This window comes from Fistularia commersonii, chromosome 29 (assembly GCF_037954325.1).
Source record: "Fistularia commersonii isolate RoL2024-O1a breed Wild chromosome 29, RoL_Fcom_v1.0, whole genome shotgun sequence".
Classification (NCBI taxonomy): Eukaryota; Metazoa; Chordata; class Actinopteri; order Syngnathiformes; family Fistulariidae; genus Fistularia; species Fistularia commersonii.
In genome coordinates, this window is record NC_141312.1 from 8,944,399 (window position 1) to 8,972,370 (window position 27,972).

A 27,972-nucleotide genomic window follows, 5' to 3' on the forward strand; every position below is an offset into this window, starting at 1 on the left:
CCTGCAGGAGAAAACCAGATAATTTAGGGCAAAACCCATGCAGGCACGAGGAGAACATGCAAACTCCACATGGAAAGACCCCGGTCATCCACTGGAATTGAACCAGGAATGGTTGGAATTGTTTAGGGTTTCTGCATTGGAATTTTATTAATCTCATATTCAACCAGTAGTTTCATGATATCAATTAGTAAACCAAACATGCTTGTGTCATCCAGGTATATAAGTATATAAGGTATCAAGAAATTAAAAAGCTTCATTAAACAGTGATTAAAAAAAAGTTATACACTGCTGTGTAATCTAATTGGACACCTCAATTACATGTAGAAAGAGTGAGCGAGAATGAAAGATACGTGCATACACATACATTCTTCTGAAAAAATATTTGGCATTTTTTCCCTAATCACCCTAACTCTGCAAAGACCTTTTTTGTAGGTTTTAGTTTATAAAAAGTTCCCAGTCAAGGTGTCTGGGTACGATTGGGTGGAGGCATGTCATTTCTGCTTCAAAGATAAAACTGACTTGACTTTTGACAATAATACCAGTGCAGAAGTGAAGTCTCTTCTATTTTCTTGTAGCGGAGTAGTAACTCAATACTGAATACTTGGTGATTCAGTAAATAATATATATTTATAGCTTTTTTTTCCCCACTAATGGGAAAAGGACAGACTGAGCATCAATATGAGAAAGTATTGATTATTCTGCTTAAAAAAAAATTTAGAAAAAAGAAGAAAAAAACATCTATGAGCTAAATGCCAAGCATCTCAAGAAGTACATGGTGGGAGTATTTATGTTCAGCATAATGAGCAGGAGTCATCCAGATGGTCTCCCGCCAGCCACACAACCACAGTAACTGATAGTGTGTCATGTTTTGTATACATTCCAAACAGTTACACATAGAGAACAGACAGAACACAAAGGAAAGAGCAAAAATGACAACCGTTGCTTTTGGAAAACAATGTGCCATAAACATTTTGGAAGCTTTCTTATCCTCTGATACAATTACACCGCGTTCATGTATTTCAGACTCAATCATTTATCTTTTTTTTTTCTTGTTCATTTACCACACTAAGTCAAATTTTCCACAACAATATGTTTCATAAAACCCAAGTGGGACTCAACATTTGTCATCTGTTGCTGAGATAATTTCATGTCACTGGAATGTGATTGCAAAGATTTTTTAACTTCATCATTGCACAGCTGTCTGGAGTAAATGCTATGCAAGTAGAGGGCATGATAAACATCTATAACTTCCAGCATGGCACCAAAAACCAGGCCGCACCCTTCTTCTCTCCCCTTTCAACACACACACACACACACACACACACAAAATTCTCAGCGGGCCATGGTACGGGAATTTCATTACTGCCCCTCTGTAATTGGGCGGGGGGTAGTGAAGTTAAGGTGGATCCAGACATCTGACTGGATGTAAGCAGAAATATAAATAAATAGAAGGCATTCCCTAAATTGTGGGATGCTGACAGGAAGCCATGGCTCTAAATTCTAACAGATAGTGCTCTTGCACTTAAACCCATGCCATTTTCAGTCTTCCCCTTTCCTGCTTTTTGGGGACCTTTTAACACTTAGTACAGATCTGCATGTTGATTAAATATTTGAGGTGCCCCTTATTTTGTTACATTTTCTTTTATCCTATGCTGACTTGTTTTTTCTACACTGTTTACACTCCTTATTCATAGCTGTGACCACTCACTTCCTGCAATAGATCCCACTAAAAGTCCCCCATAGGTGGGTTTGCATGATAAGCACAGAGCAAGGAAAATGTTCCTTAGTGTTTACGGGTGAAAATATTTCTTCGGGGGGTTTTACCTCCAGGAGTTGTGCTGCAGTCGGGCGGGTCGCTGGGTTTTTATCCAAGGATCTCCGAAGGAAATCTTTAAAGTCTTGTGACCTAACAACAAAGTTTTATATAAAAAATTAAAGTGAATGAAGGGAGAATACGTGTGTGTGTGTGTGTGTGTGAGTGTGTGTAGTTGGGGTGGGAGGGTGAGGGTCAGGAAGAACAGCGACAACACAAGAAAGCATTTATCCGCCCGCCTGCAAAAACAGGAATGAGTATGCTCATTTCTCTACTATATTATTTCTGCATCTGCAACAAAGTTGTATGCCACTGATTCAAATTGAGTTATCAAAAGTCATTGTTCAGTCTCTCCTGTTGTCCAAATAAAGCTCAGGTATAAGGAATGAACTGCATCGATTGCTGATACACTTCTGTATTAGTTCTCACCATTTGTATGACTGCTCCAGAGTGGGAGGGTCTGACTTGGCAATTTTCAACAGCACCCTCATGGGGTTGAGCTCATGATGGGGGGGTTCAATCTGCGCAAGTTCGATCAGAGTGATTCCAAGAGACCAGATATCAGCCTTGTAGTCATATGGTGCATCTTTCATAGTCTCGCACATAACCACCTCCGGGGCCATCCTGAGAGAACGAGAGCCAAAGAGGTGCGGTCATTGTAGAGAGTGATGCCATCCTGTTGTCACATAGAACAGTGTTTCCCAACCACATTAGTGTGCCGTGAGAGATCATTAGGTGTGCCGCGGAAAAATGCCCACTTTCACCTGATTGGTCTGAAAATTATTTATCCAACGCAAATAATGTGTCTTCCTATGTCTATGGGTAGCATGCCCATTCGATGGCAATGGGTAGTGAATTAACCTGTGCATCTGTGTATCAGAGTGATTAGTGACGCTTTGCGTGATACATTTTTAAAATAAAGAGTACTTGTATCTGCGTAAACAAACAGGCAGCATTGTTGAAAACTACCAAGACGAGTGAGAAAGCAGTGAAAGCTTGCTACAAAGTTGCTGAACTCATATCTAAATCCAAACAGCCACACATTGTAGCAAAGCATTAATACTACCTGCCGGCAAAATCATTGTAGAAGAAATGTTCGGCTCTGGCGTTGATAAAGAAATAGCCAGAGTTCTCTCAAATAATACCATTTTCAGACATATTGATGACATGTCTTCAGACATTGAAAAAAGTGTTCTGGAAAAGTTGCACATAAGTGGGAAATTTGATTGCAACTTGACGAATCTACAGATATTAGATATATTAGATTTCACACTAAGTAAATTGAGGCTATGGTTTCATTCTAATTTGTTAAAAACTGTTTATGACATATTTATTTGGTGGTGTGCCGTGTGATTTTTCTAATGTAAAATATGTGCCGTGGCTCAAAAAAGGTTGGGAAACACTGACATTGAACACACTGCCCAAAAGTATGACGGGGTGTTAACATGTACTAAACATTAACAGACACATACATCTCCACTTGTGTGAACATGAAAAACACTTCTGTTGCCACCCTTATGCCTGCTCAAAAAAAATGCAGATTTTTTTTTTTTAATGCAAGCACTATTCTGGCCTCTGATTTGCGGTAACCGGGTGCAAAGTCACACTCACATGTACCTTGCACATAGACTTCAACCAGCTATTTCAAGGCAAAGGTATACACTAAACCTGTCAGTCATGCTCTCCAAATATTATGCAACATTAAGGTATGTCCATGTTTTTATTGAGCAGGGAGGGTTTTTTGTTTTTTTTCTGATGGCTGTTGAACCTGTACAAGACAATGGTTAACTAAATTCACATGAAAGAGAGAGAACTCTGGAGAAGGTTCACAGTACTACTCTCACATGTCCAATTTGTTCAGGTAGAGAGGAGAGAACCCGGGCTGTTGTGGCAACAATGGAGGATTAAAACTGTGAGCTGAGGTATCGAGTCGTGGGCAGGAGTGTGTGCACAATATCCTGCTTTTTCAAGCCTGATGGGTTGGAGATGTTGTGGGTAATGGATCGCATTTATTTGTCAATCCAAAAAAAACAGCTCAAATAAATAAAGATTACAGCTGGTTCTCCTAGGTTATATGGACAGCAAACTATCAACTATAAATAAAAATGTTGAAATGTGTGCCAAAATATGATTTCAGTTGCATTTGATTCAGAAGCCTGCATTCAATGAAATTACAATTACATACCATAATTAAGTAAATGGTTAATTTTCCACTTTTAAAAAGAAAGAGGCAAAAACAAGTGTTTCTTTTTTTTTTTACTATTTCAGCATCAATTGCAGTTGATAATTGATCATATGATTTGCAGTCTTTCATCCACTATGACAAAAGGAAACTTTACAAAAATTGAGAGATAGAAAACACAATATTTTCAATATCCTAAAACTGAAATGTCCCCTATAATCTTCCCCAAGGTTCTATCCTAAATAGCCTTTGCTTCACTCACCAGTAAGGCGTACCAATAAATGAATCTCTTCTTTGCAGCGTTTTGGTGTTTTTTGCAGACACGCCGAAATCAGCTGCAATACGTAGAGGGGGAAAAAGAAGGATGATGTTAGATAACTGCAAGAAGCATCACTTTTTCTTTGACTGAGAACATTTCTTAGTGGCTGACTGTATTTCAAGAGGCCCACTAAGAGCTGACAAGTGTTTTACAGAGGCTTGGGGGATTTTAATCAAGGAGGCAGACTAACCGCCTCAATTACAAACTGGCATGTTCTATTATGGGATGTGAGTAACTGTCTTGCAGACAGCCCAAATGTCCTCCATTTTCCGGGTAAACATATCATTTGGACAACTTAAATCTTGAACATTGGAAAAAGAATGTTTGTGTCCCACAAAGACAATAAATACTACTTCTGTGGTAACTGTACAAATCAGATGAAAGATTACATGTTTGTATCCTGAAGGTATTTAAAAATCTGGTTACATTAAGAATAATATTACATATTTATTGAACACCGTTCAGTTGATAAGTGTGAATAGTAAGACAAAAATCAAATGAAAAAATAAAGAATAGCTCAGATTTACTCATTTATTCCCCAAGCAACATGGGTATGAACCACAGAATGCCGGAGTAGGGCAAACAAGTTTTCATATGATCCCTTTACTGTAAATATTATCAAAATAAATGTTTACGGGCTATAATAAATCAGCAGGCCATTAAATACTGAATGCATGTTTCTCATAGCAACAGGCTAACAAGGCAGTGATTCAAGGAGCTTTCATTTCATCTGTCTGAACAGGAAGTACAACCCGCACTGCACTGATCCCTTTTCTTTTGGATCATTCGCTTAAAAAAGCTGTAAAAATTAAAATGCTTTGTGTTTTGTTTTTTTTTCCCCTCCAGCATTCTGTTTGGCATGACATACTAAAGTCCTCAAGGCATCCAGAGCAAGCAATGCTATGTGAAGATACCGACATAATCGTCGCAGAACGTGAAGCATTCAGCCAAGCCTAAAGACCGAAATTGCTTCCTTGTTTGAATTGAAATGGCGTTAAGATACATGTGGAGAAATGAAGTAAGTGTGTTGCTTGATGAGTATAAAGAGACAATTCCCAGTCATTAGATCGCAACAGGTTATCTTAGAAGAAAATGAATGGAAACAGAAACACTCTCTTCCCAAAAGACAAGAGAGCTAAAAAAAATAATAATAATTTAGCGACTCATAATAAAATCCCAAAGATAAAATGGGACTGATGAATCACCCATCATTTAACTTAATGAAACAAGCATCATTCTTGATCAATAACTTAAGACTGAATAAAACAACTGGCTACAAAGTGAAGATACGGCAGGTACAACCAGTTCTACAAGGAATTAACCTGGCTATGAACCTGAGCAGCTTTTGAATGATTCTACTCATCATTTCAGACCCTAAAAAAAAAAAAAGAAAAAAAAAAGTTGGCAGTCTTTCATGACACACCAGCTAACATTGCACTTTGTAATACACTGTAAAAAGAAAGGAAGAAATGAAAAAGGGAGAAAGTAGAGACGGTAAGCAAAAGTAATGCAGTAAATTTTTGGTTTCCAACCTATGACAGACTTCTGCTTTCTCTATCAAATTTTTAAAAGAGAGATTGCATGGGGAGGTTTGTGTGCAGAGAAAAGTATTTGATTATTTTTCTTCTTATGACAAAAATATTTGGCAAAATACCACCAAAAGTAAACATAAATAAACCAACCAGACCTTCCTGAAAGCGAGTCCTAACCCTGAGAAGCTGCGCTTTAATGCGAGCCACACTGTATCCATGCCTTCAGCTGTGCAATGTCTGGAATGTGAAGGACCCTTCAAAAAGCTAATAAATGAAAATATGACAAAACCCAATGGCGAGCGTCCTTCTCACACAATCCTCCTACAGTGGGAGTCCAACGACTGGGTGTGTTTTGTCCAGTCGCTCATAAGTTCGCCAAAGATAACATATATATATTTTAGATTTTTCCTGATGATTAACTACCACTACTGCACTATCCACTTTTTGCTGTGTGTGAAATTCCCCCCACAGTGGGATCATTACAGGAAAATTCTATTCTACTTTATAAAGTGTCCGTCTTTGATTCCTTATCCTGAATTCAGTGTTTTTGCTCTCATGATGTGTTTCATCCAACATCGACAAACACTCGGGTATTAAACCGTGTATGCTTTCATTTACAATAGCAAATTTGCTTTTTCAAAAACAAAAGACAAATTTTGAGAGTGTATCTTTGGATTTTGCCCACTACTGCCTAACAAGGCTTTTGACAGGTCAACAACGCACATTTTTTTTATTGTGCAAACGCTGTTAAAGTATCCAGCTAAACCCAACAAAACACAACAACTAATTTTTGTACCTATCCTAATATGAACATTAAATCATTGACCTACCGTTGATCCAACATATACTGAACTGGTAAACAATTATCATCCAAATGTGTAACACAGTGATTTAGCGCTGTTAATGAAATATCAGGGTTTCTGAACATCACTTTTGTACATTTAAGCTTTAAAACGAGAGGTTATTCCATCTTATAACTCACCTAGCTTGATATCCCCATCCTGGGTGAGAAGGATGTTCCCAGCCTTTAGGTCTCTGTGGATAATCTTCATGCCGTGGAGGTAGACCAGAGCCTCGAGCATCTGCCGACACACCACCTTTATCTGTGGCTCTGTAAGTCCACGGTCCAGCTCTGATTAGGTTGGAAAAGAGGTGTAAGGGTTTGGGTCGCTCATTAGAGAGAAAAGTGGTGTTTGGATGAGGTGGAATGAGAGTTCAGATGGCTTATCATAGCTGAAGAGTGTTCAAGATTCACACTCTTGGGAGTTTCCATATATGTGCTTTCAACTGGTGTACGAAAGCACAGTGGAAAAGGGAACATTAAAGAGTTCAGTGATTATCAGGACTTTCACCAATGGAGCAAAAATAGTCTTCTCAATTGAAAGAAGCTTTCACCCTTTGAAGCCGGCGCTTCCCTGCAGACTTTATTCAACTTTGTCTGTGTTTGGTTATCTGCAGCAGGGGTACAGACTGTTATGAGTGCACGGATTATCCAATGAAAACAGGCCCGGAGGGATTTCCCACACCGGAGGACTCCACTGTGTCTGGCTGCTTTCTAAGAGCGTTCAAGGCCACTTTAGTGACCATTGTTCAAAAAACGTGACAAATTGAAACAATAAGAAGGTTTGTCAGATAGTTAACCTTGTTCTTTAAGGGATGGGTGTTTAAAAAAACCTAGCAGAGAATGGGAACTTGACCAAGAAAGAATAAGCAACACATTTCACTGCTGATTAGATAAAAAGCATACCTACCTAGCATTGTGGCATCCACAGCACCTCCAGGGCAGAACTCAATCATTATCTGGGGGAAAAAAAAAAGAAAAAAAGAGATTGAGCAGCATTTTAAATTCTCGCAGTCTCATTTTGTTTTATAATTGCTCCTTATATAATCCATATCATATCATACTCTGGAGCAATCATACAGATATAACGTTCTATAGGAATGCATTTGACTTGTTTATATCTTCATTTTAATGGTTGCCTTATCAAGATATGTCACGATACTAGTGATAACCAATAAATTGCCAAGAGGATTTAGATGAATCTCATTTTGTTTTTACTGAAAAATTGAAATAATCCAACAAAACATTCCTGCACTTCCATCTATACAATGCATACCTTTAAACAGCACTCTGTTAACATAACTTGTTGTTTGTGTTTGTGATGTTTTCCGATTGGTACCAAAATCAATTAGTGGTTATCTTTAGTGTGTTTTTATATGTGTGTGTTTCCCACACACCCAGAGGAAAAGATGGTAAGACCAATTCCTTTAAGATATCTGACCGACCCTCTAACACATCTGACGAATGACCTTTGTCATACAATGGCAAAGTGTGTGCAAGCTTGCAAGGCTAGAGAAATTCTGAGAAACACCGCTGAATGGGTTTGGTGAGCGAGAGGAGGGAGGGACAGAGAGAGAAAAGAAAAAAAAAAAAAGAGCTCTCTCTCCCTAAATGGTGTCTTGTTAGACAACAACAACTCTTACAATCCTCTTCATTTCCTCTCCTTACATAGGCAGCTCTTGACATACATTAAAGAGTTCATAAAGTATCAGAAAATCGCTAATTATGATCATACAACCACTGTGTTCATCACTCGCCCATTTAAAATCAATGTCTTTGCGACAGGTACATGCTCGACATAAAATCGGTGACACCCGAAGATCGACCGCACAGTACGTTCTCTGCTGCATACTTGTTGGCTGATCTCATCCTATTTATCAGTGCGACCCGACTTGTTATGACAATGCTGAACCGAACACAGAGTTTCAGTCTGGTCCGAGTCACCGAACAAAAAGATTCATTTGAGAAAGCGCTCTCGCATGCCTCGATGCATAGTCGCATTGCACCGTATACAGAGAGCTTAAGAAGGAGGAACAGCTTTCTTGTTAAATAACTGTGGCTGAAACAATGTTACTTAGTAACTTTCTGACTGACACGCCTGTTTGTGGCCAAGTTCCTGCGGTATCAATGGCACCTTACACATTTTTTTTTCCCCCCAAACAGACACTGTGATATTTGCATTACCACATGAACATTAAGGATGTGTGTGACAGTCAATAAGGAAGTAAAATTGTTCCAAATAGAGACCAAATAACTTATTGCTAGCCTTATCAAATTTAATAGATTAAGCCACTGGGATTGAAAGTCAGTTTTCTAGAGAGAAAAAGAAATCAATTTGCTTGGAAATTCTCAGATTGTTACATAGTCTGGATCAGCAATGGCCATCAGTTTAGTTAAAGCATCGATGTAATGAATGTTTATTCCTCCAATCTTTCTGTAAATCAGCTATATGGTACTTGAACTTCTGTAAACACTTTGTATGGACGATCTTGAAACATTGCACTACAGTTTCAGGGGCAAATGTTGTTTGTATCTGTGGCTCTCCTGGCTTGAAAGAATCCTGGATGATACGTTGCGCTGCAGTGAAGAATGTGCCCCAACTGGTCGAGCGACATACTAATCATAGCCATTATGGGCTGAACTGTCCTGCAGATGCTCCTCTCTCTCTCTTGCTGAAAGCCCAAATTTCAGACAACCAGCTAGTAAGCGCAGCTGTTTTTTTAGACACGCATCTATGCTTTATTATGCTAAAGGAATGGATAAGTTAATTTTCACAACTGTACCGTGGATGCACTTTATAGGAAAAGAAACTGTACTATTCAAGATGTCCACAATGATAATAAGTATAGTGTTAGATGGTAAAAGTTCTTTTGTTTTTAAGAGTCAAGGTGAACAACATTAGACACAGTTCACGACTTTGAATTTTGTAAGCAGTGGCGCAGTATCTGCTGATCCTGCAGTGTCCTTCCAAGCATTTAATGATTTTCTACCGTTTGGGAAGAAGAGGTCTCAAGAATGTCTAAGGCTGCACAAACCGGTCAATCAGTAGGAGAGAACTGCAGAATGATCAAGCTCGAGTCTCTTAACATAAGTATGACTGGTTGTTCAGGTCTTTTATTGAGACTTGGAGGGATGACAAAAATAGCAATACAAGAAACACTGAAGAATAAAAAACATTTGTTCACTACTCTATTATATGCATACTAAGAGCAGCAGTTTCACTGGTTTTAAAATATTCTGATGGAGCTCAACAGCAACAGAAGGACACTATAATGGTGCTTGGGGCCTCACCAGAACACCAAGCATATCAGCACTTCACTGCACTAATAAATAACTAAAATTAGGGCATTGTATCGCACGACGATCTCATTGATCAGATCAGCTTTCCCAGTTTACATTTATTTCTATGTCTGTTGTCCAAATCCAAAGTGGTCTTTTTATCCTGTCAGGGTGTCCATCTTGGAATTTGATTATTCCAGGTGCTGATGACAATTCAAAGAAATCGTTTTGAGATTTTGTTAACAACTTGTTGTTACCAACTACTCCTTGCTGTAAAATCCAAAGTTGGCTTGGGACTCTATTCTCTCTCTCTATTTTGATTTATACCATTATAGAAAGATACGAAAGAAGGACAAACTTTATTGATCCCCATAGGGGAAATTCTTTTCTCACAGCAGCGTCGATAAATATAAATATAGAGACAATTAGAAGACACTTAAAAATAGCAAAAGACATCAACAAATAAATAGACACCAGAGAGAACAACAGCAAGGATAAGAATGGATATTTCAGCAATTTCCTTTGGGATAGATAAAGTTGTTCTTATTCTTATTATCAGGTAAAACGAAATTGCATGAACAGGCATCTTTCTCTTTTACTTATTGACAAGTGAGAAGTACTGATTCCTGTTAAGACAAAAAAAAATCTAAGTGCAATATTTTGTGTTATCTTTTCATGCTGTATGAAAAAAATATCTACCATGCTGTGAGTTCAAAAGATAGGAACATAAACAGTAATGTTAATTTGTTTACAGTTTATGTTTGGGTCCCAAATAGAGAGCAAAGCAACACTGACTGTTTCATGAATTCACCAAAGTTCCTTTTAAAACATGGCAATGATCCACTCACATCCTCAAATTGCAACATATCTGTCAAAGCATGTTATGTTTAGGTAACATTGCAATTTACTGGGGATCTCGTAGTAATCGTGGCTAAATAGTCCATGAATGTAATGGCCTTCAGTGCGATTCCATGTCTTATTCTTTGTATTTAATCCTAAACCATCTAAGGTGCCATGTCAGATTACATGAAAGACAGACCGATCCAATGAAATTAGTTTTTTAATCCACATTAAAAAGAAATCAAATATAATGAAATTCCATTGCGATAAAATCTAGATACTGCTTTGCCAGTGTAACTAGGAAATTAATAAACAAATAGACAAATAAATAAATCAAATATATTCCTGAATTTTCACTTGGTCTGGTTGTTTTCCAGATCAATCATCCACTATATAGATTAGTCATCCTCTAAATAAATAAAACAAACAAAGTTTTGTTTAAATGCCCAATGCCAACTACTGTGCAAGTGTCCTCCTGCAATTCTCTGTGCAGATGTGAACACTGACTTCCCATTTTTAAAAAAACGAAACATTTCTTATGCTATGTTATCAGCACCCACAAGACTAAATTTTTCCTAAACGAAAAAGGAACCAGGAGAACTTCTCCTATCATGTCTTTCATTCTTAGTATGTTCGACTCTTTGGCTGGATTGGAAAGCAGAACGGGTGGGTCGAAAAGGGAATGTGTCATCTCACCCTAGCACAGTCCACCCAAACTGAGGTTTCTGAGGCTTGACGGTGAACCGCTAAATTAATATCCTCACACACACACAAACACATACATACAGACACACACAAATGTAAGGCACGCTATGTATTCCGTGCTGATATTGGTGCCTTTTTAAAGCATCAGACACACTTTGTATGTACATATATGTCTCATTTAAACTAAATGATAGTATCCTAGGACAGTGTGTGAGTGATTCAGCAAAGCAAAAGCAGATAATCTGGAGAGACACACACACACACCCAGAGGAAGCATGAGGCTTTAGTGTATTAAGCCATCATAACACAAACTAACACGCTTGGAATTGACAGATGGAGGGGGTGGTCCACCTTCTGCACTCAGGAATTCGAAATATGACCAACACAACTGTAACCAACTCTAGAGCTGTGACACAACTGTTAGTGAATATGTTTGTGTGTGTGTGTGTGTGTGTGTATACATAATTAGAGGCAAATTCTCTATTGTGTTCAAGTGACAAGTGAATTTTCATGGCAATGTCAGGCGAAAGCACATGTCAAAATTTGAATGTAATGTTTATCTTGACATTAGAATGAAGAGGCTAAAAAAACCCGATACTATCCCAACTAAAATTAGCCTTAACGCTGCCTTGTAATTCCTTAGATATTCAAGGTTGTGGTCCAGCATGAGGTCACTATTTTACTTGGCCCAATGGACTAGGAGATTACAGAGAGAGTTGAAAAGTTTATACTAGACCGAGAGCAGAGAGTTGAGAGAAAAGTTCTCCAAAAGTAGAAAAAACTGAGCTGAAATGGAGCTACATTCTTGCATTAACACCAGGGTGGGGTGAGACCAGCTCACCTCTGATGTATAATTTCACCCAACTCACTACTATTCAAGAGTCCCTCCCCGCCTCTTCTTTCTTTTACGTTTTAACTGCAAAAGACCCCATCCAGTATGTTAAACATTATGGTCAGATTACAAATGATCAGACTAAAAAAAAGTCTAATAAGCTTGTCAACATCTACTGGGAAATGACTTACCCCCCACGTCCTAACTTATTGTTTGGGTTATTTGTGCAGTAGACCTCATTGGGGACATTGCCAAAGTAAAATTCTGCTGGACAATTAAGGCCAAATTAATGTCAACACATCCAAATCTTTAAGCAAATTGAAAAGTCATTTTTTACATAATGTTCCGGTCCCATTCAGTATTTGCGCAGTCACTCTCTAAGACCAGATACTGGATAATAATAAGAGCCATCTGTGGCTCAATGGTTAGAGAAGTAAATTTAGTATTGAACAGTCCAAATCTTTAATTCAAAAACACAAATTTAGAGTTTGGTATGTAATGGGACAGCTGTTTCCACTCTGTCAAAATGCACTACTAAAGTACCTTTGAGCAAGGTGCATATCCCCCAAAAGGAAGTTGCTTCCTCTGTATTTGGTTTGTCATCATGCTTTGGTACTCAAAAAATATTAGACTTTAACCTCACAAAACGAATATAGTATAGTATAGTATACGTAGTTCAACAATGTGTATGTTCAATAGTGTTCATTCATGGAAGGATAGCAACATTGATGTCTTTGTGACTTACCCAGAGTTTGTTGTCATGGTAGAAAGCATCGAGCAGCTTAACAATGTAGCAGTGGTCACATTTAGCCAGGATGTCAATCTCAACCATGTAATCTTCCAACTCATCCTCACATTTGGTCTCGATCACTTTTGCTGCAGCCAAAACACCAGTCTCTTTGTTCCGCGCCTGAAAGACAGAAATATGACAGTATGGATGACGGACAAACTCGCTGTAGCTCAGTTAGTAGAGTAGGCGTCCATCCCATTGGAGGGTTGACAGTTCAACCACCCCTAAAACTCTGAACCCCCAGTTGCTCCAATGGTGTGTATGTTTGTGTGTGAATGGAATCTAGTGTAAAGTGGTTTGAAACATAAAGTTAATGAAATTGTGAAGACCATTTACTTCCGTATAAGAGTCCTGCATTTAGCTTCCCAATAGAAAACAATGTGTCCTATTATTTTCATTTGGTTTTTGACTCCGTTAATCTTGCCTCAATTATTAGCATCAGAAATGCTTTAAAATTACTTGGTTGCATTACATGGATGTGCTTGTCTTAGTGCTCTGGCTGGACAAGAGAAGCTCAAAATAACTCTAAAACGGCAGATCACAGAGGCAACTTAATTGTTGACTTTAAAAAAGAAGAAATAAACCAACGCCCTGCTTGATCCACCCGAAAAAAAAACTATGAAACTTATCAAGCCCGATTGCTGCTTACGGTCCTCCTTGCTAACTAGAATTAAAACCTAAGAAAACCACCAAGAGAGAAACATGGCGGCAAAAAAAATACAATGTGCATACTTTGTGCTACCGACAGAATGTAGGGAATGCTGACGGATGTGATTTTGTGGATACATGCAACATTTGCATTCCTGCACACATTTTTTTTTTTTAAATAATGTGGGGCCAACAGGGTTCGAAAAGCAACAAGTTACACAAGCAGCTCTTCAGTTCAGACTCTGAATCACCTAAAACATTGTCAAGGAAGAATGTAAGTATCTGCTGCGGCCTTACAAATCTCAATAAATATGACACTGCGCTTCAAGGATGTTATATAATGTTATGTACGTTATTTTGACAGAGAAATTAATAGCTTTCTTATTTTTAACTTACTAGAAGTTAAAAGCCAAAACACTTTGTTTACCATTGGGTTCATTGGCTTTCAGTTGAAAAAATGTGATAAATTATAATTTTAAATGTAGAATTAGCTGAAAAATGAGCTAGAAATAGACAGGGAGATTTGTTGAAAAATAACCTTAAAGCTATTTAAAACTGAGAGTGAAAGATTTATACTTTTTATTTCAACCTAAGATTACAGTTTAAGGAAGTAAAGATAGCAAAAAGATTCCCAAAATGTTAAATAAACAAGAGGGCATACATGAAAAGTCCTAAAAACAGCTTAGATGTTTTTATACTTCCTCTATTAGACATATCATTCATAAACCTGAACTATGCTTTGGCTATTGTTACAGCCCTACTGTGAGTGCCTCTAGTTTTGAAGCGTCATCAATGTGTGGGATTGACTAAAACTTTTGTGCATTTCTTTGGTCAAACTCCCAACCCGAGGCATGCAAACAGCGTGGAAACAGAACAAGAAGCCCAGTGGGGTCCTGTGCCTCCATGAGTTACAGGAGCTGTGGGAAAACATCTGAATAAACAAAACAGACTCCCAGTAGCAAACTACCGAGCTCATGTTTTTGCACATGAGTAGGTACATGTCAGCGAGAGAAAGTCCAAACAATGGTCTCGAAGGTGAGAGTCAAAAGGATGCCTCCTTTTGCCAAATCATCAGTCCAACAGTAAACAAGCTCAACAGTAAACACTCAGACACCAAGCACTTTCACTTTGCTGTGAACATGTCAGATCTCTGCTTCACACACCCCCCCACCCACCCAGCCCGCCTTCTACACAAGCACATTTGGTTTCCCTAAAGTGTAGCAGTAGCTCTGCGTGTGCAGCTGTTTCGTTCTACAAAAAAAGAAATTAAGAAATCTAATACTGATCACATCTGCAGACAGCTCATTATAGCGTAAAGAAGAACAACACCAATGAACCTTTGTAAGAACTTGAGTCTGTTTTATATTTCTACTACTTAAGAGCCAGTCCCCCTCCATCTTGGTTAATATAGCTCAAATAGGATGAGGCACCAAATCCCCAAAGAAAAGTGTAGGGAGGGCTGAATCAGGAGCAAAGATCACTGGGCTGCAACCTCAGCAAATGCTATGGCACCCAACCCCCCAGCCATTTTTCATCAAAAACCCATGATCTCTCACTCTCTCTCGCTCTACTAGTGGCCAAAGTGAGATTAACTTTTGTTTAAACATTGCAACGGAGACATGGCTGAACTGTAGAATCAATAATTTAGCTTATTATTTAATTTGTTCAAATGCAGGGACTGCTCAATACTGGAAAGAACAGTTCTTGACCCCAAACGACCTCTACTCATGATAATGGAATAATTGTGAAATTAAAAAAAAAAAAAAAAAAAACAAAGACAGACAAATTGTTTTATTTATGAACAGTAAAATATATACAGTAGAATATTTTGTAACCAGCAGTCAAAAGTATTTTTGGTATTACATCATTGGGTAATTTGCCTCATTACATGCAGTCACCTCAAACCAACCACAAAATAAGGGAAAAAAAATGAAAGCGGGAATCATTCTGGTGTCTATTTTTCTCATGCATGTCAAAAATACAGAACAGTCTAATGTTCTGTGAGTGAAGAAGTTGGTTTTTTGCAAGTCTCTTGTTGAGACTGGACAAGGTTCCAACAGACATCTTGGCTTCTTCTGAGGTTGAGTCAAGACGGAATAGACTGCACACTGAGCACTTCTCATTTAAACAGTGCTTGCAGTTTGTTGGAAGTTGACGTTTCTTCTAACACCGCTTTGTATTTGGGGAGTGCCACAGTACTTTCATTGTTTGCGGCTCATTCTGCTCAGTCCTTTGGTGGGAAACTTAAAAACACAGGGTGTGAGAGGAGAGGGTTGTGGAGCTCAAAATCCATTTTCCGAGATTGCCACCCTCAGAAAAACTGCATTTCAGCTGATGTAGCATTAATGTTCAACTACTTGAGCCAGCTTGACGGGGGCATTCTCACAAAACGCACACACAGACGTACACACACTCACACACCTTCATCTCAGTGGGAACTAGGCAGTGGAATGCAACTCTAGCCTTCCTATGGTTGAGGGAGCGGACAAAATGGGTGCACACAGAGAAAGGATCCTCCTGCACTTTAGCCCAGTATGTAAACAGCACAACCAGGACATTAACCTGGAAAACCTTAGCATGCCATAAAATAGCAGGTCTTCAATGCACTTAGCTGTGTGCAGTTGTGCACATATGTTGGCATGCATGGATAAGGGACGGATAAAATAAGAGCAGGCTGATGGATCCCACAATGATGTCACAGCTTTCTCTCCCATCGAACAACATTCTCGGTCTTATTTGCATCTCTGGTTCAAGTTTGTGTTAGATTAGCGTCAACAAACCATTGAAACATTAGTGGTTTGTCTTGGAGCTAGCTACTAGAGTAAATCTTGACAGATACACACAGTTATAAAATCATGTGGGTGAGACGCCTTGATTTCCTCTCAGAAGATGCTACAGATAAACCCTAGCTATTCAAAAAATTATTTTGTGCGAAAGAAGAACTATCCATAAATGCAGAAGGAAACTTGTATTACCTCACAGGCTTCAGAGTAAATGTTTTAAATCAGAAATATTCTGCTCACGCGATTTTTGTTTAATCATTGGTCAATTGTGTGAGAAGACTGTCTGACATGGATAAGATAAAATAATTTTTTGAAATCAATGCTATTGATCCATTCTTTGCAAGCTTTCCTGTAATTGATGTGCATAATTCTCATTTTAATCTTGATTATTATTATTATTTTTAATGGTCTACAGACTGGAGATCTTTACTAGAATGAGGAGATGAAAAAAACTTGTATTTATAAAGAATCTGCGATGTTGTCCTGCAGGGCATAAGGAAAGTGCTGGAAATCACTCAACTCCAGACTGTATCTGCCAGTGACAGCAGTTCTGAAACAAAACCAGGTTTCACCACTTCAGACCCACTCAAATGTCAAGCTCTATAATTCCCTTATAAAAAAAAAACAACAGTTTTTTGGCTGTGTTGGGTTACATCTGCATGGAAATCAGTGCATCAGTGCATTTATGCATTGACCCTCATCCTCCCAATGAATGACTTAATGAATTAGGTTTAAAAAAGGAAAAGACCTTATATTCCAGAACAAAGCAGAGGTATTTTTTATCTAAAAAAAGAAGAAAAAAAAGACATTTTTTCAAGTCATTACAAAAAAAGACATTTTCATTGATTTTTTTTTTATTATTATTTTGCATTTAAAATAGGCAAACTTGATAATGAGATTAACTCAATGTTAAAATGAGAGCTACAATAATTATTGATAACTATCATGATTTTTTTTAAATAATATCAGCATCAGGACATTTAATTTGCCATTCACTGTGGTTAATAAAAAAAAAAACCCAACAATGACAATTTTTTTAGAAAACTCCATTTATAATAGATTGTCCTTTAAATTAAAATGTTCAAAGTACTGACTTGTATGCGTTACTAAAATTGTATTTATTTTTCTTTTTTTTTTATAAAATATTGGAGTCACAAACTGTGATGATGCTTCCTGAGCACATCATATCCGCCCAAGAGAGTCCCTTAAAAAGCAGCTATCCAACCATATGACATGGCCTCTTTCATGCACCCAACACGCCTTTTTGTCTTGTCTCTCCCTCTTCAAATATGCCTGTCAACCCTGCTTGTCAACCAACCCACACAAAGCTGTGTGGGTTGGTTCAAAATAACTGAAACTAATCATGTTATGGCATCAAACCAAGAAACACCCTGACAGCCCTGGCTTTTTTTTAATCTTTGTAATATAATGGTGACTTAGTTGGAGAGTAATTGTGCTGTTAAATGAATAGATGAAAAAAAAAAAAAAAGATAAAAGCGGTCACCAGCTGTAATTTAATTTCACATAAGCAATGTATACTATACTATAACACCCACACACACATTTTCCTGAGGCCAATGTGTTTATGTTGGACCTTTGCCCCATCATAAATCTATAAACCAGCCCTCCCAAATTCTCACCATGTGTCTATAAAAACTCATGCACATCACTACTCCAACAAAATGATAGCAGTGAAATGCCCCGCCTCTGACAGGAGGATCTCCAATCTGCTATGCACGAAGTGAAGCCAAGCCAGTGACATTTTTCACTGATGTGCCCCTTGGTGGGTCGACTTTTTTTTTTTTCTTTTTTAATGTCACAGTGACTAATTACACAAATTCAAATCTACAAATACATGCCAGGCTAAGAAAAGTCTACAGAGAAGAACATAAACAATTTTAAAACAAAAAAACCAAAAAATTTAAGGAGCTATTCAATCTTGACATTGAATGTTGGCAAAAGAGGTTCTGGAACTTTTACAGTTATGGAAAATTTCACAACTTTTGTATGGTCAAGAAGAGACCTTTTTTTTGTTTGTTTGGTTTTTTTGGAGGGGGTACAAGGAAATCTGAGTTAACCCAAAAGAACTGCAAATGATTAGAAATGTAATCTCATTATTCTTACTCTCAGATATCTTTATTAGAACAGAGACGTGTTTCTACAAAAAACAAATGAATTGGCGATCAATTAAGTACATTTTCAAAAAAAGTGAAGAAATCATCTTTATGCAGCAGCCAAACAGCTCAAAATTTAATATTTTGAAGTCATATGAAAAAAGCATTTATGAAGCGCCAAATGCCACAAAAAAAAAAAAAGGTCACCTCTATAGCTGCAGGCAAAAAGCCACAACAGGACTCCTCTTATTATTCAATTGTGCCTTAGCAAGGCCTCGTGCTGTGTTTTAGAAGCACAAATACCATAATGACACCTCTGATAATGAAAAGGGACTCGAGAGCGATGAAAACTTGCATCTGAAACCAAAGTGCAAACAAGTAGCACAATATATTTGGATTTGATACACAGAAACAAACAGAATTCTGTGGTTACAACATCAAAAGCGAAAGGGGGAGACGAAGAAAAACAGATGTCAAGACAAAAGCAGTGCAGTATTATTTCTCTGACAGGAAGTAAGAGGATGATTTCTACTTCCTGCATTAATGCAAAAGCCACATCAGAATATACTCTTGTTCTACAGCGAAGGAGAATAACGAATTTATTCTCATGAAAATTGAAACCCCTTGGCTGGTTCTTGCCACACCATCGTCTCAGGGACAGAGGGGACTCCCGTTGCATTGCGCTCACACCTCGCTGGTGGGGGGGTGGAGGGGCTTATCAGCCACCACAGCCCCAGCTGGGGCCTAAGATAAAAACAGAAATTTGCACCAAAGGGAAAACTGGACTCGTAGTAAGACTTACGAGTGAAGTGGCTGCAAAAAAATGCAGATCAGTTGACATGAAAATAATTGAAACCAGAATATACTGACAATTGACTTGACGCAGCTGCGCACTCTCTCATCAATGCAATCCACCTTCCTCTTGCAAAGGGTCTTTCAAACCATTCTACAATTGAAGGTTTTCACAGTTCACACTCTTAACTCTGATAAATTAACAATTTAGCAAAATAAAAGATGTTCGGAACCAACTCGATCAATCATCATTGTCAATAAAGTGCAAACTGCACAGACAGCCTTTGTACTTTACAGCAGCTGGGAGACCCAGTGAAACACATCCTATACTTTCAGCACCTACAGGGATAAGATGTACAGTCTTTTTTTTTTTTTTTTTTTTTTTAACCCTCCCATGATGGGAATTCGAGGGGGTGTAAAGTTACAGGTGGCGTGTGTCTATGGAAACATGTCACCTGTGGCAGACAGGCAATGTGCTCAGCAGCACGTGGCCCATTAATTAGTGAGGGGAAACACACAAAACTGTTCATGCTTCAGTTGAAATCCAACAATTTTCCAAGTGTCAGCTTCAGTAGATTGAAGCATACAAAACAAAACACAAAATTTCCTGCATGGTGGACAGGAGGCGAGATCCGACCTTGTGAATGACAGTTAAGAGTTCTAGCCAAGAATAAGAAGATCATAGAGAGAGTGGGGAAAGTAGTGCAAATGTATCACATGCATTAAATGAATTACGATTTGATAGTTGTCTATGCCTCTTGAAAAATGACAAAACTTTGGCCAAAATTGGATTTTCAGGGAGCATAATTGAATATATGTAGTCTCTTACAAATGTTATGGATCAATAATTCATCTGCACTGAGTATTTGTTTGTTCATTTATTTGTTTGTTTATTTAATTCATACTCCCAGCAAGCATCCTGCTGGAAAACTACATTTGATGAGATGTTAAATATAGCTTTATGAAGCTCAGGTGACCAGCATTCAAGGTCTGTGGTGCTGTAACACTGTTTGAACTATGATACTCATGACAGTGCATGATATTTTGCTGGTTATTGCTGATGTGGATAAGACCCAGTACAAATTTTAACATCAGGCTTAATAGTTCCAAATCCTTCATGGATTGAACATAATCTCAATTCCATTTTCACTTAGAACTGCTGTCAGTCATTCAACCTTTATGTTCATTTGCTGACAGTACTTGTATGGATTATATACAGACAAAAGTTACCAAGATATGACTTAAACCCGTTGATATTTTTTTTTAACTGATCATTCAGTGTGACCATAGATCTCAGAGTACCTGATATTTTCATGAATCCTCGTCTCAAATCCATACAACAGCACTAGTCCACCTCACTTTGTGCACCAGGATAGTGACACTGTAACCTTGTGACACAGAGAACCTGAGACTGTTAACAGACTGTATCCATACACATGCATTTCCATCTGGACTGGTTCCCGATCAAATACTTTGATACAATATTACAAGGACGCTTGTTTGTCTTTAAATTAAACATTGCCTTGACATATTCCATCCAAAGTTGTAGTATACCAACTATGATGAGTATGGTTAAGGTTAAATTTACTCAAAAATAAAAAGAAATGGAAATGCCTTTATGCAGTTACATTGAAGATTCATTATTCTTTTACTGTTTGTTTTTTTTGAAACAATTTATGTAGTAGTTTTTTAAGACCACAGGCTGTTCTAGTGAGGATTGGGAAGTGCCACAGAAGATCAATTGAATGGAAAAGATGCACTGACAGGGTGGGAGGAAATAAACAAGTACATAAAAAATACAAGCGATGTGAATTCTTTTCCAAATCCCCTTTGAGCAGGAGTGGTTAGTCTCTGGAATTGGGTCATTACCCTTTTGAGATTCAGTTTGACACGAGGACGTTGAACTAACAAATGACAACAAAACAAAGTACAAACTACTGAGACCGGCCCGTAATTCTGCAGACTGTCACTGGAACCGAAGGTCTTGTATTTTGTGTCACACAATTCTTCTGCTTCTTCAAAAAAAAAAAAGCCTGATAATTGCAGATTAGACTTGTCATAGAAATAACGGGTGTCCCCAATTCACGGTTTCTATCTGAGACATGGAAAATAAGTGATCTTTCCAACTCAAGGCCATTCTTTGCAACATTCAAACTGATTGTTTTGATGTCTGGGAACCGTTAGTGGAGTCCCCAGATACAGTCCCACGATTTCCTCTCTTCTTGGACATCATCTGTTCCCACTCTGCCTCTCTCTCTCTAAGTCTTTCTCCACCCCTCCACACACACACACACACACACACACACACACACACACACACACACACACACACATCTGACAGCTGCAGGTGAGGGACCTGTCCTCCGCAAACACAAACACACGCCAGCAGGAAGAGGCCTGGTATGTGTATGTGAAAGTGCATAACACAGGGTGGGGTAAATTTGAGACAGTTTACCAAATACTGCAAGCAAACTACATAGCAGGTGCTGATATTTTGCAGGAATCTTATGTGAGTTCGTCTTAAATAATCCTCTAAACCAGGGGTCGGGAACCTTTTTGACTGGGAGAGCCACAAAAGCCAAATATTTCTTGATATAGTTCATCGAGAGCCAAATAGTATTTTTAACGCACAAAAAATGAAATACGTCTTACTTTTAATGCGACCTCTGGTGCTGCATGGATTTGCTCGAAGTGCGGCTTTATATTTGACCGTTTCATCTATGCAATTTTATCATAGCATATTAGACAAACCGCAGATCCAAATGCAAATCCCTCTGTCCACGCAGCCTGGAATGCACGGTAATCATCGTCTTTTTTTTTCTTTGTTGCCATCTTTATCCCTCACGAGGGTTGATGCGGATAAAGTGCTTGGCTATTTGATAAAATTAATTTCTTCACCTTTACAATGACCCAGACGTGCTCGGAAGCCAATGGTTCCCAACCCGACCGACAGGTGACCCATGAAATTCATCTTCAAAACTAATTTCTGTTTACTTTAAAATGACACAGTATTATGAAGAAATCTTCTTCCTCTTCTTTCGGCTTTTCCCTTCCCTTCCTCCATCTAACCCTAGAATTATTATGAAGAAATATCACAAGTATTTTAAAATCAGTTCCAAACTGATTTTTTCTTTTTCAACTCAAAATTGTCTGGGAGCCATATAGCATCACCAGAAGAGCCATATATGGCTCGCGAGCCATAGGTTCCTGACCCCTGCTCTAAACAACAGGAATCAAATAAGTCCTCGATGAGTGTCGATGTTATGTTTTGACACAGTACATTTATATGATTAGGGGAGTTGACAGGTAACCCTCCATCAGATGTCCTCAAATTACTCAACTAAAAAACAGCATCCTTTATTTTTCTCTCAGCCTCCCCAATGCCCCAAACGCATACCGTCCAGTAAAAATAGGGCTGAGCTTCTATAAAGCCTGCATTTACTGACCTCCAGTGAGGCGTCACATCTTCCACTGCGCTTCCTGAGGCGTCAAAGACCTTCACTGTGTTGCGTATGGCAAAGGCAGCCTGAGGGGGGGGGGACTGACCGGCGAACAGATCCAGATTAAACATCTAGGCCCGGCCAAAAATGCTGCTGAGGTTTGGGGAGGGGTTGTGAGGGCAGGATTGATGACTGCTTGCACTGACTGGATTTACACCGGGCAAAGATCAGGGGTCGGAGGGATGTTGGATGCTTGGCTATTGCTGAAACCGTTCTGTCACAAAAGTGCATGATCCTCTCCAACCACTGTTGTTCTGACAACTCTGTTGACTTACTTAAGGAAAAGTGACAAGTAAAATAAGAAAGTTGAGAGTTAAAAAACCATCAAAGTTTGAATTTTGTCACAGCATGAGGAGGCTGCCCATCACAGACCGACAACAATTGGATAACTTCTAGGCAAGAGGAACACGACTATTATATTGTGGCAAGAACATGTCAAGACACCCAAAGCCGCAGAAACATCTCCAGCATGGGTTGGATTGGTGACATACTAAAGATATTAGTCATAATATCGAAAATAAATGGGAGAGGGAGGGGCACATCCACAGGTGAGGGAAAAAATGTCTAGTCCTTCCTCATTAAGAAACACTTGAACACATCGTGAGGTTGTATGTGTGTGAACAGTTTGATTTATTTAGACAAAAAAAAAATATAAGGAATATTTTAACCAACGTGTTTTAAAAAGCTAGTCAAATTTTAAATGAAATAAAAATTAACATACATTTTTGTTATCAAATATTTTATTTCTCCTTACCTTGTAGACTTTTCCAAAAGCGCCATCGCCCAGCTCACCAATTATTTCCCAAACGTCGTTCGGGTTGACGTCCCGGTGGACGTGCTCGTACTGTTTAACTTTCTTTTTTATTTCGATCGTGGGAAGGCGAAGGATTTTGCTGAACCTGGAAAGCGCCATCGTTCGCGGGGGGGGGGCGTGGGGGTGGGGGAGAGACTAAAAAGAAAACTCGGCAAAATCCACGCGAGTCAAACGCTGAAGTATCCGCGCGATTTACGCGCACAGGGGCGCGCAGCTTAAAAATAATAATAAAAAAATAAACACGCAGGTTATTGTCTTTACCCAAAAAAAAAAAAAAAAAAAAATCAAGATGCCTTGAAGGATGGTTATTCTACTCCGTCCATGTCATCACGGTGAACCTCGACGAGGTGGGAGTGAGTTTTTTTTCATATTCCCATTCACAAAACTCGGTGAGGTGGTGGACGCGTTCCGCCCACCTGCAGCTGAGCTCCACTTCTGTCGAGTCTGACAACTTGTTGCTCCAGATGGTGCAAAAAAAAAAAAAAAAAAAAAAAGGCCCCACCTTGTAACCCAACAACCCTCCCACTGCCGTCATGGAAATGTAGTTTCTTTGCAAGTTTTTTTTTTTTTTTTTTTTTGTAATGTCGTCATCACCGCGCTGACGCGTGGGCGTGGGCTGAGGGGCATCGTGTCCGGGTTGCTGCTGAGTGGGTGTTTCTAACTAGCGGTGAGTTTACCGAAACCGAACACGGAACCAACCCAGAGGAAGCACCGGGTGTCTTGTTTTGTTGTGGATTTCTTGGACGATTACACTGGATCCTTTTTTTCTTCCAGCGAGACATGCGTGAACAGGCACTGCATCCAATGTGAAACTTGAATATTAGCTTTAGAAGAAAACAAAACTCATCAACCGTGACCCCAGTTTGACAGTTGACATTTTGACCGCGGTTTCCCGTGATCAGTGGTTAAAACACTCTTCAAAGATGAGCATGAAACAACATCTAAAGATAACTGGAATCCTCTTTGCGCCCCGTTTTAGATGCAGTGCCGCTGCGCCCTCTAGTGGCAAAAAGAGCTCAGTGCACTTGTAATTTCCCAGATTGACGTTATTGCAGACAAATTATGTATGATGCAGCCGGAACCAGTGTTTTTTTTTTTTTAATTTAGATTTTCTAATCTAAATTCTTTTTCTAAATGTACTATCACTCTGAGACAGTGCTCCTTCTCATTCAGATTCAGATTCTGCTCTGGGGCCAAAATCCTTTTGAGAGTTTACTCTTTTCCACTCTTGTGTTGCCAATCAGTTTTGTGCAAATTTAATGCTCCCCAGCTCTGTACCTGTGGCCATAGATCACAGATTAACCTCCCTCTACCTTGGGGTTGGGGGACAGGATCTGACTGTTGTTCAGACTATCAGCTCGGTAGGCCCAACATTTTGGATTCCTTAGATGGGATGCTCAACATCCCCTCACTGTCTAGCAAGGGACATCTCATCCTGGACCTCCTAAATGATATTAATTTGGACTTTCTCTGTCTCTGCCATGTCTTAACCAGGACATGGCAATAGTCCAACAACTTTTCTTTACTAAACCCACAGCTGCTTAACAGGGACACGGTCTTGTGAAAATCTACCAAAAGAAGTGGATAGTCTCACCAGTGTTTGCACCCTTTGAATCCATTGTCTGCGAGTTCTCACCAAACATCATTGCTACTTTTTACCATCACCCAGGACTTCGCACCCTGTTTAGAGAGTTTGGGATGTCGGCAGTATACCACTATTCCCACACACTCAGGACACATTATGGACTTGATCTGCTGCGGTGGTGTCATCCCTCTTGACCCTACAGCTGATAAACTCCCCATGACAGACCACTTCCTCCTCTCATTTTCAGTGAAACTCACCCTCTTTCTCTCTCTCTCTAAGATACCACAATTTGACAAACGGATGACACACAGCTCTACCTCACCACTAAACCCCCGTTTACTCTCCCCCCGACCCTTCCAACTGATTGCATATCCAAAATATAAACCTGGTCTAGCCTAAATATCCTTAAATTAAACAGTGATGCATTGGTTCTAAATCCACCTAAACCACACACCATTAATAACTCCTCCATTTCTCCCTCCTCCAAGGTAAAGAGTCCACGAGTCACCCTGACAGTATACTATCCTTTCAAATCCCACATCAGTAACATTACCCAGTTTCCCTACTTCCACCTACGAAACATTATTAGCCTCCTTCAATGGCGCCATCCTCGTCCACAGCCTTGTCACTTCCCACCTGGACGACTTCAACTCTCTACTTTTCGGCATAAACTTCATAAACTGGCCCAGATTTCAGCTGCCCATAGCATCACTTGAACCCCTTCCTTTTAACACATCACTTCTGTCCCTTTTGAATTCGTTATCATCCCAACAGTAATATTCCCCCACTTCAAATCACAACTGAAAACACATTTGTTCAAAAGCAGTCCATTTAATTTATTTTAATTTTTTATGTGTATAGGTGTGTGTTTGTGTATATGTCAATACATGTATATTTTGATATGATTATTTTTTTTTTTACCACTTTATCACTTTTATTGTTTTAATTTCCATTGTTTCTTTGATACCTGTTTTTTTTTTTATATGTCTGTACGGTGTCCTTGAGTTACGAGTAAGGCGGCATAAATAAAATGCATTCTTATTAGTATCATGCAAGGGGGTGCTTCTGCTTGAGTCTCCCTCGTTCTGCTGGAGGACTTCAATGCTCACTTGAGCAATGACAATGAGATCTTGAAGGGTATCATTTGGAGAAATGGCCCCCTGATTTCAACCGGTTTGATGTTTTGTTACTTGAATTACGTGCCTGTCACAGGTTGTCCATAATTTCTTACGGACCTTATGCACCACCTGGAGTTATCTGATGGTGGGGAAGGAGGCCGGTCAGGCCTGACATGACTAAATGTATCGTGAGGGTCCATCGGGAATTTGTGTCAGTCTCCTGTCAGAGCAAGGTTTAATGTCCACCTTCTGCAGAGCTGTGCTCACACCTCAGGGAGGATGGGCAATTGAGTCCAAGCTGCCATGTTCTGTGCATTCCTTGTTGAGGCGGCCAACTGGAACGATGGACATAAGGTGATTGGTGCCTGTCGTGGAGGTAACCCCTGAACCCGTAGTAGGACGCCAGCTGTGAAGGATGCTGCCTAGTTAAAGAAGAGCTGTTGGACCTCTTTGGCCAACAGGTGAAGGAGAAGGTCATCACATTCTCAATAAAGGCGTGATAGAAGGGCGTGTGCTAACCTCAAATGACCTCAACTTCCAGAGCAGGTACTGGTGACATTTTCTGATGATCTCCTCAGTTTTAGAGGAGAATTTTAGGATGTTGTCAAGGACAGTACCCGGCTATCTGTACTCCACTGTTTCTACTGGCTCCCTCTGTATGCCGGTTGCCTGCCTGCTGGAGAACATGATGACCATGTCCTTGGTCTAGCTCACATTTAGCCTCAGGAGGCTGAAATTTGGTGGAGTGAGGGACTGGATAATAGGTACAGGAGAACAGTGTTGCGGCAAACTTCACCAGGTGGCAGTCCTGTTGGATGGACCTGTAGTCATCTGTGTAAAGGACGAAGAGCAGGGTAGAAAGGATGCAACCTTGAGGTGAGCCTGTGGAGGTGAAGAGGGTGTTGGGGAGGACATTGTTCACCAGCACTCTCTGGGATCTGTTGGTGAGAAAGCTGATGATCTACTGAATTAGCCGGTGATTCAGGTGGAAAAGGTTGCAGGGTGTTAAAGGCTGAGGATAATTCAGCAAAAAGGAGCCTGGTTGTGTTGTGGGGGGATTTCCTGGTGTCTGTGTATGGAGTTGGTGAGCAATATTTTAGCATCTGGAAGATCTTGGATCTTAGAGTGGGACATTGACAGGTGGATCAGCACGGCGTCAACACATGTCAATACCAGATGTTAGATGTTTTCTAGAGAAGGTTAGAGAAGCCAGGCTGAGATGGTTCGGTCATGTTCAGAGGAGGGACAGTGAACATATGGGTAGACGGATGCTGGAACTGGAGCTGCCAGGCAGGAAGTCTAGAAGAAGACCAAAGAGAAGATTTATGGACATAGTGAGAGAGGATATGAAGGTAGTTGGTGTGAGAGAGGAGGATACAGAGAAAAGGGTTGGATGGAGAAGGTTGATTCACTGTGGCGACCCCTGAAGAGAAAAGCTGAAAGGACAAGAAAAAGAACATGGCACCAAAACAAGTTCTAGAAAAG

General features: G+C 39.4%; 2 protein-coding genes across 2 annotated transcripts in view; one reads left to right on the forward strand and one right to left on the reverse strand.

Annotated features, from left to right (window-relative positions):
- The window catches only part of sh3pxd2b (SH3 and PX domains 2B), a 57,760-nt gene extending 52,335 nt beyond the window's left edge, over window positions 1-5,425 (forward strand). The window contains exon 16 of the mRNA XM_086177289.1: window positions 5,161-5,425. Coding sequence (XP_086033415.1) covers window positions 5,161-5,271 — 111 coding nt within the window. The 3' untranslated portion in view covers window positions 5,272-5,425. The remainder of the gene's footprint in view (window positions 1-5,160) is intronic.
- Window positions 1-24,279, reverse strand: part of stk10 (serine/threonine kinase 10) — a 36,864-nt gene extending 12,585 nt beyond the window's left edge. The window contains exons 1-7 of the mRNA XM_086177287.1: window positions 23,725-24,279; window positions 13,089-13,253; window positions 7,598-7,646; window positions 6,829-6,978; window positions 4,258-4,330; window positions 2,243-2,437; window positions 1,825-1,906 (exon numbers count right to left, since the gene is read on the reverse strand). Coding sequence (XP_086033413.1) covers window positions 1,825-1,906; window positions 2,243-2,437; window positions 4,258-4,330; window positions 6,829-6,978; window positions 7,598-7,646; window positions 13,089-13,253; window positions 23,725-23,883 — 873 coding nt within the window. The 5' untranslated portion in view covers window positions 23,884-24,279. The remainder of the gene's footprint in view (window positions 1-1,824; window positions 1,907-2,242; window positions 2,438-4,257; window positions 4,331-6,828; window positions 6,979-7,597; window positions 7,647-13,088; window positions 13,254-23,724) is intronic.
- Window positions 24,280-27,972: the final 3,693 nt, after the last annotated feature.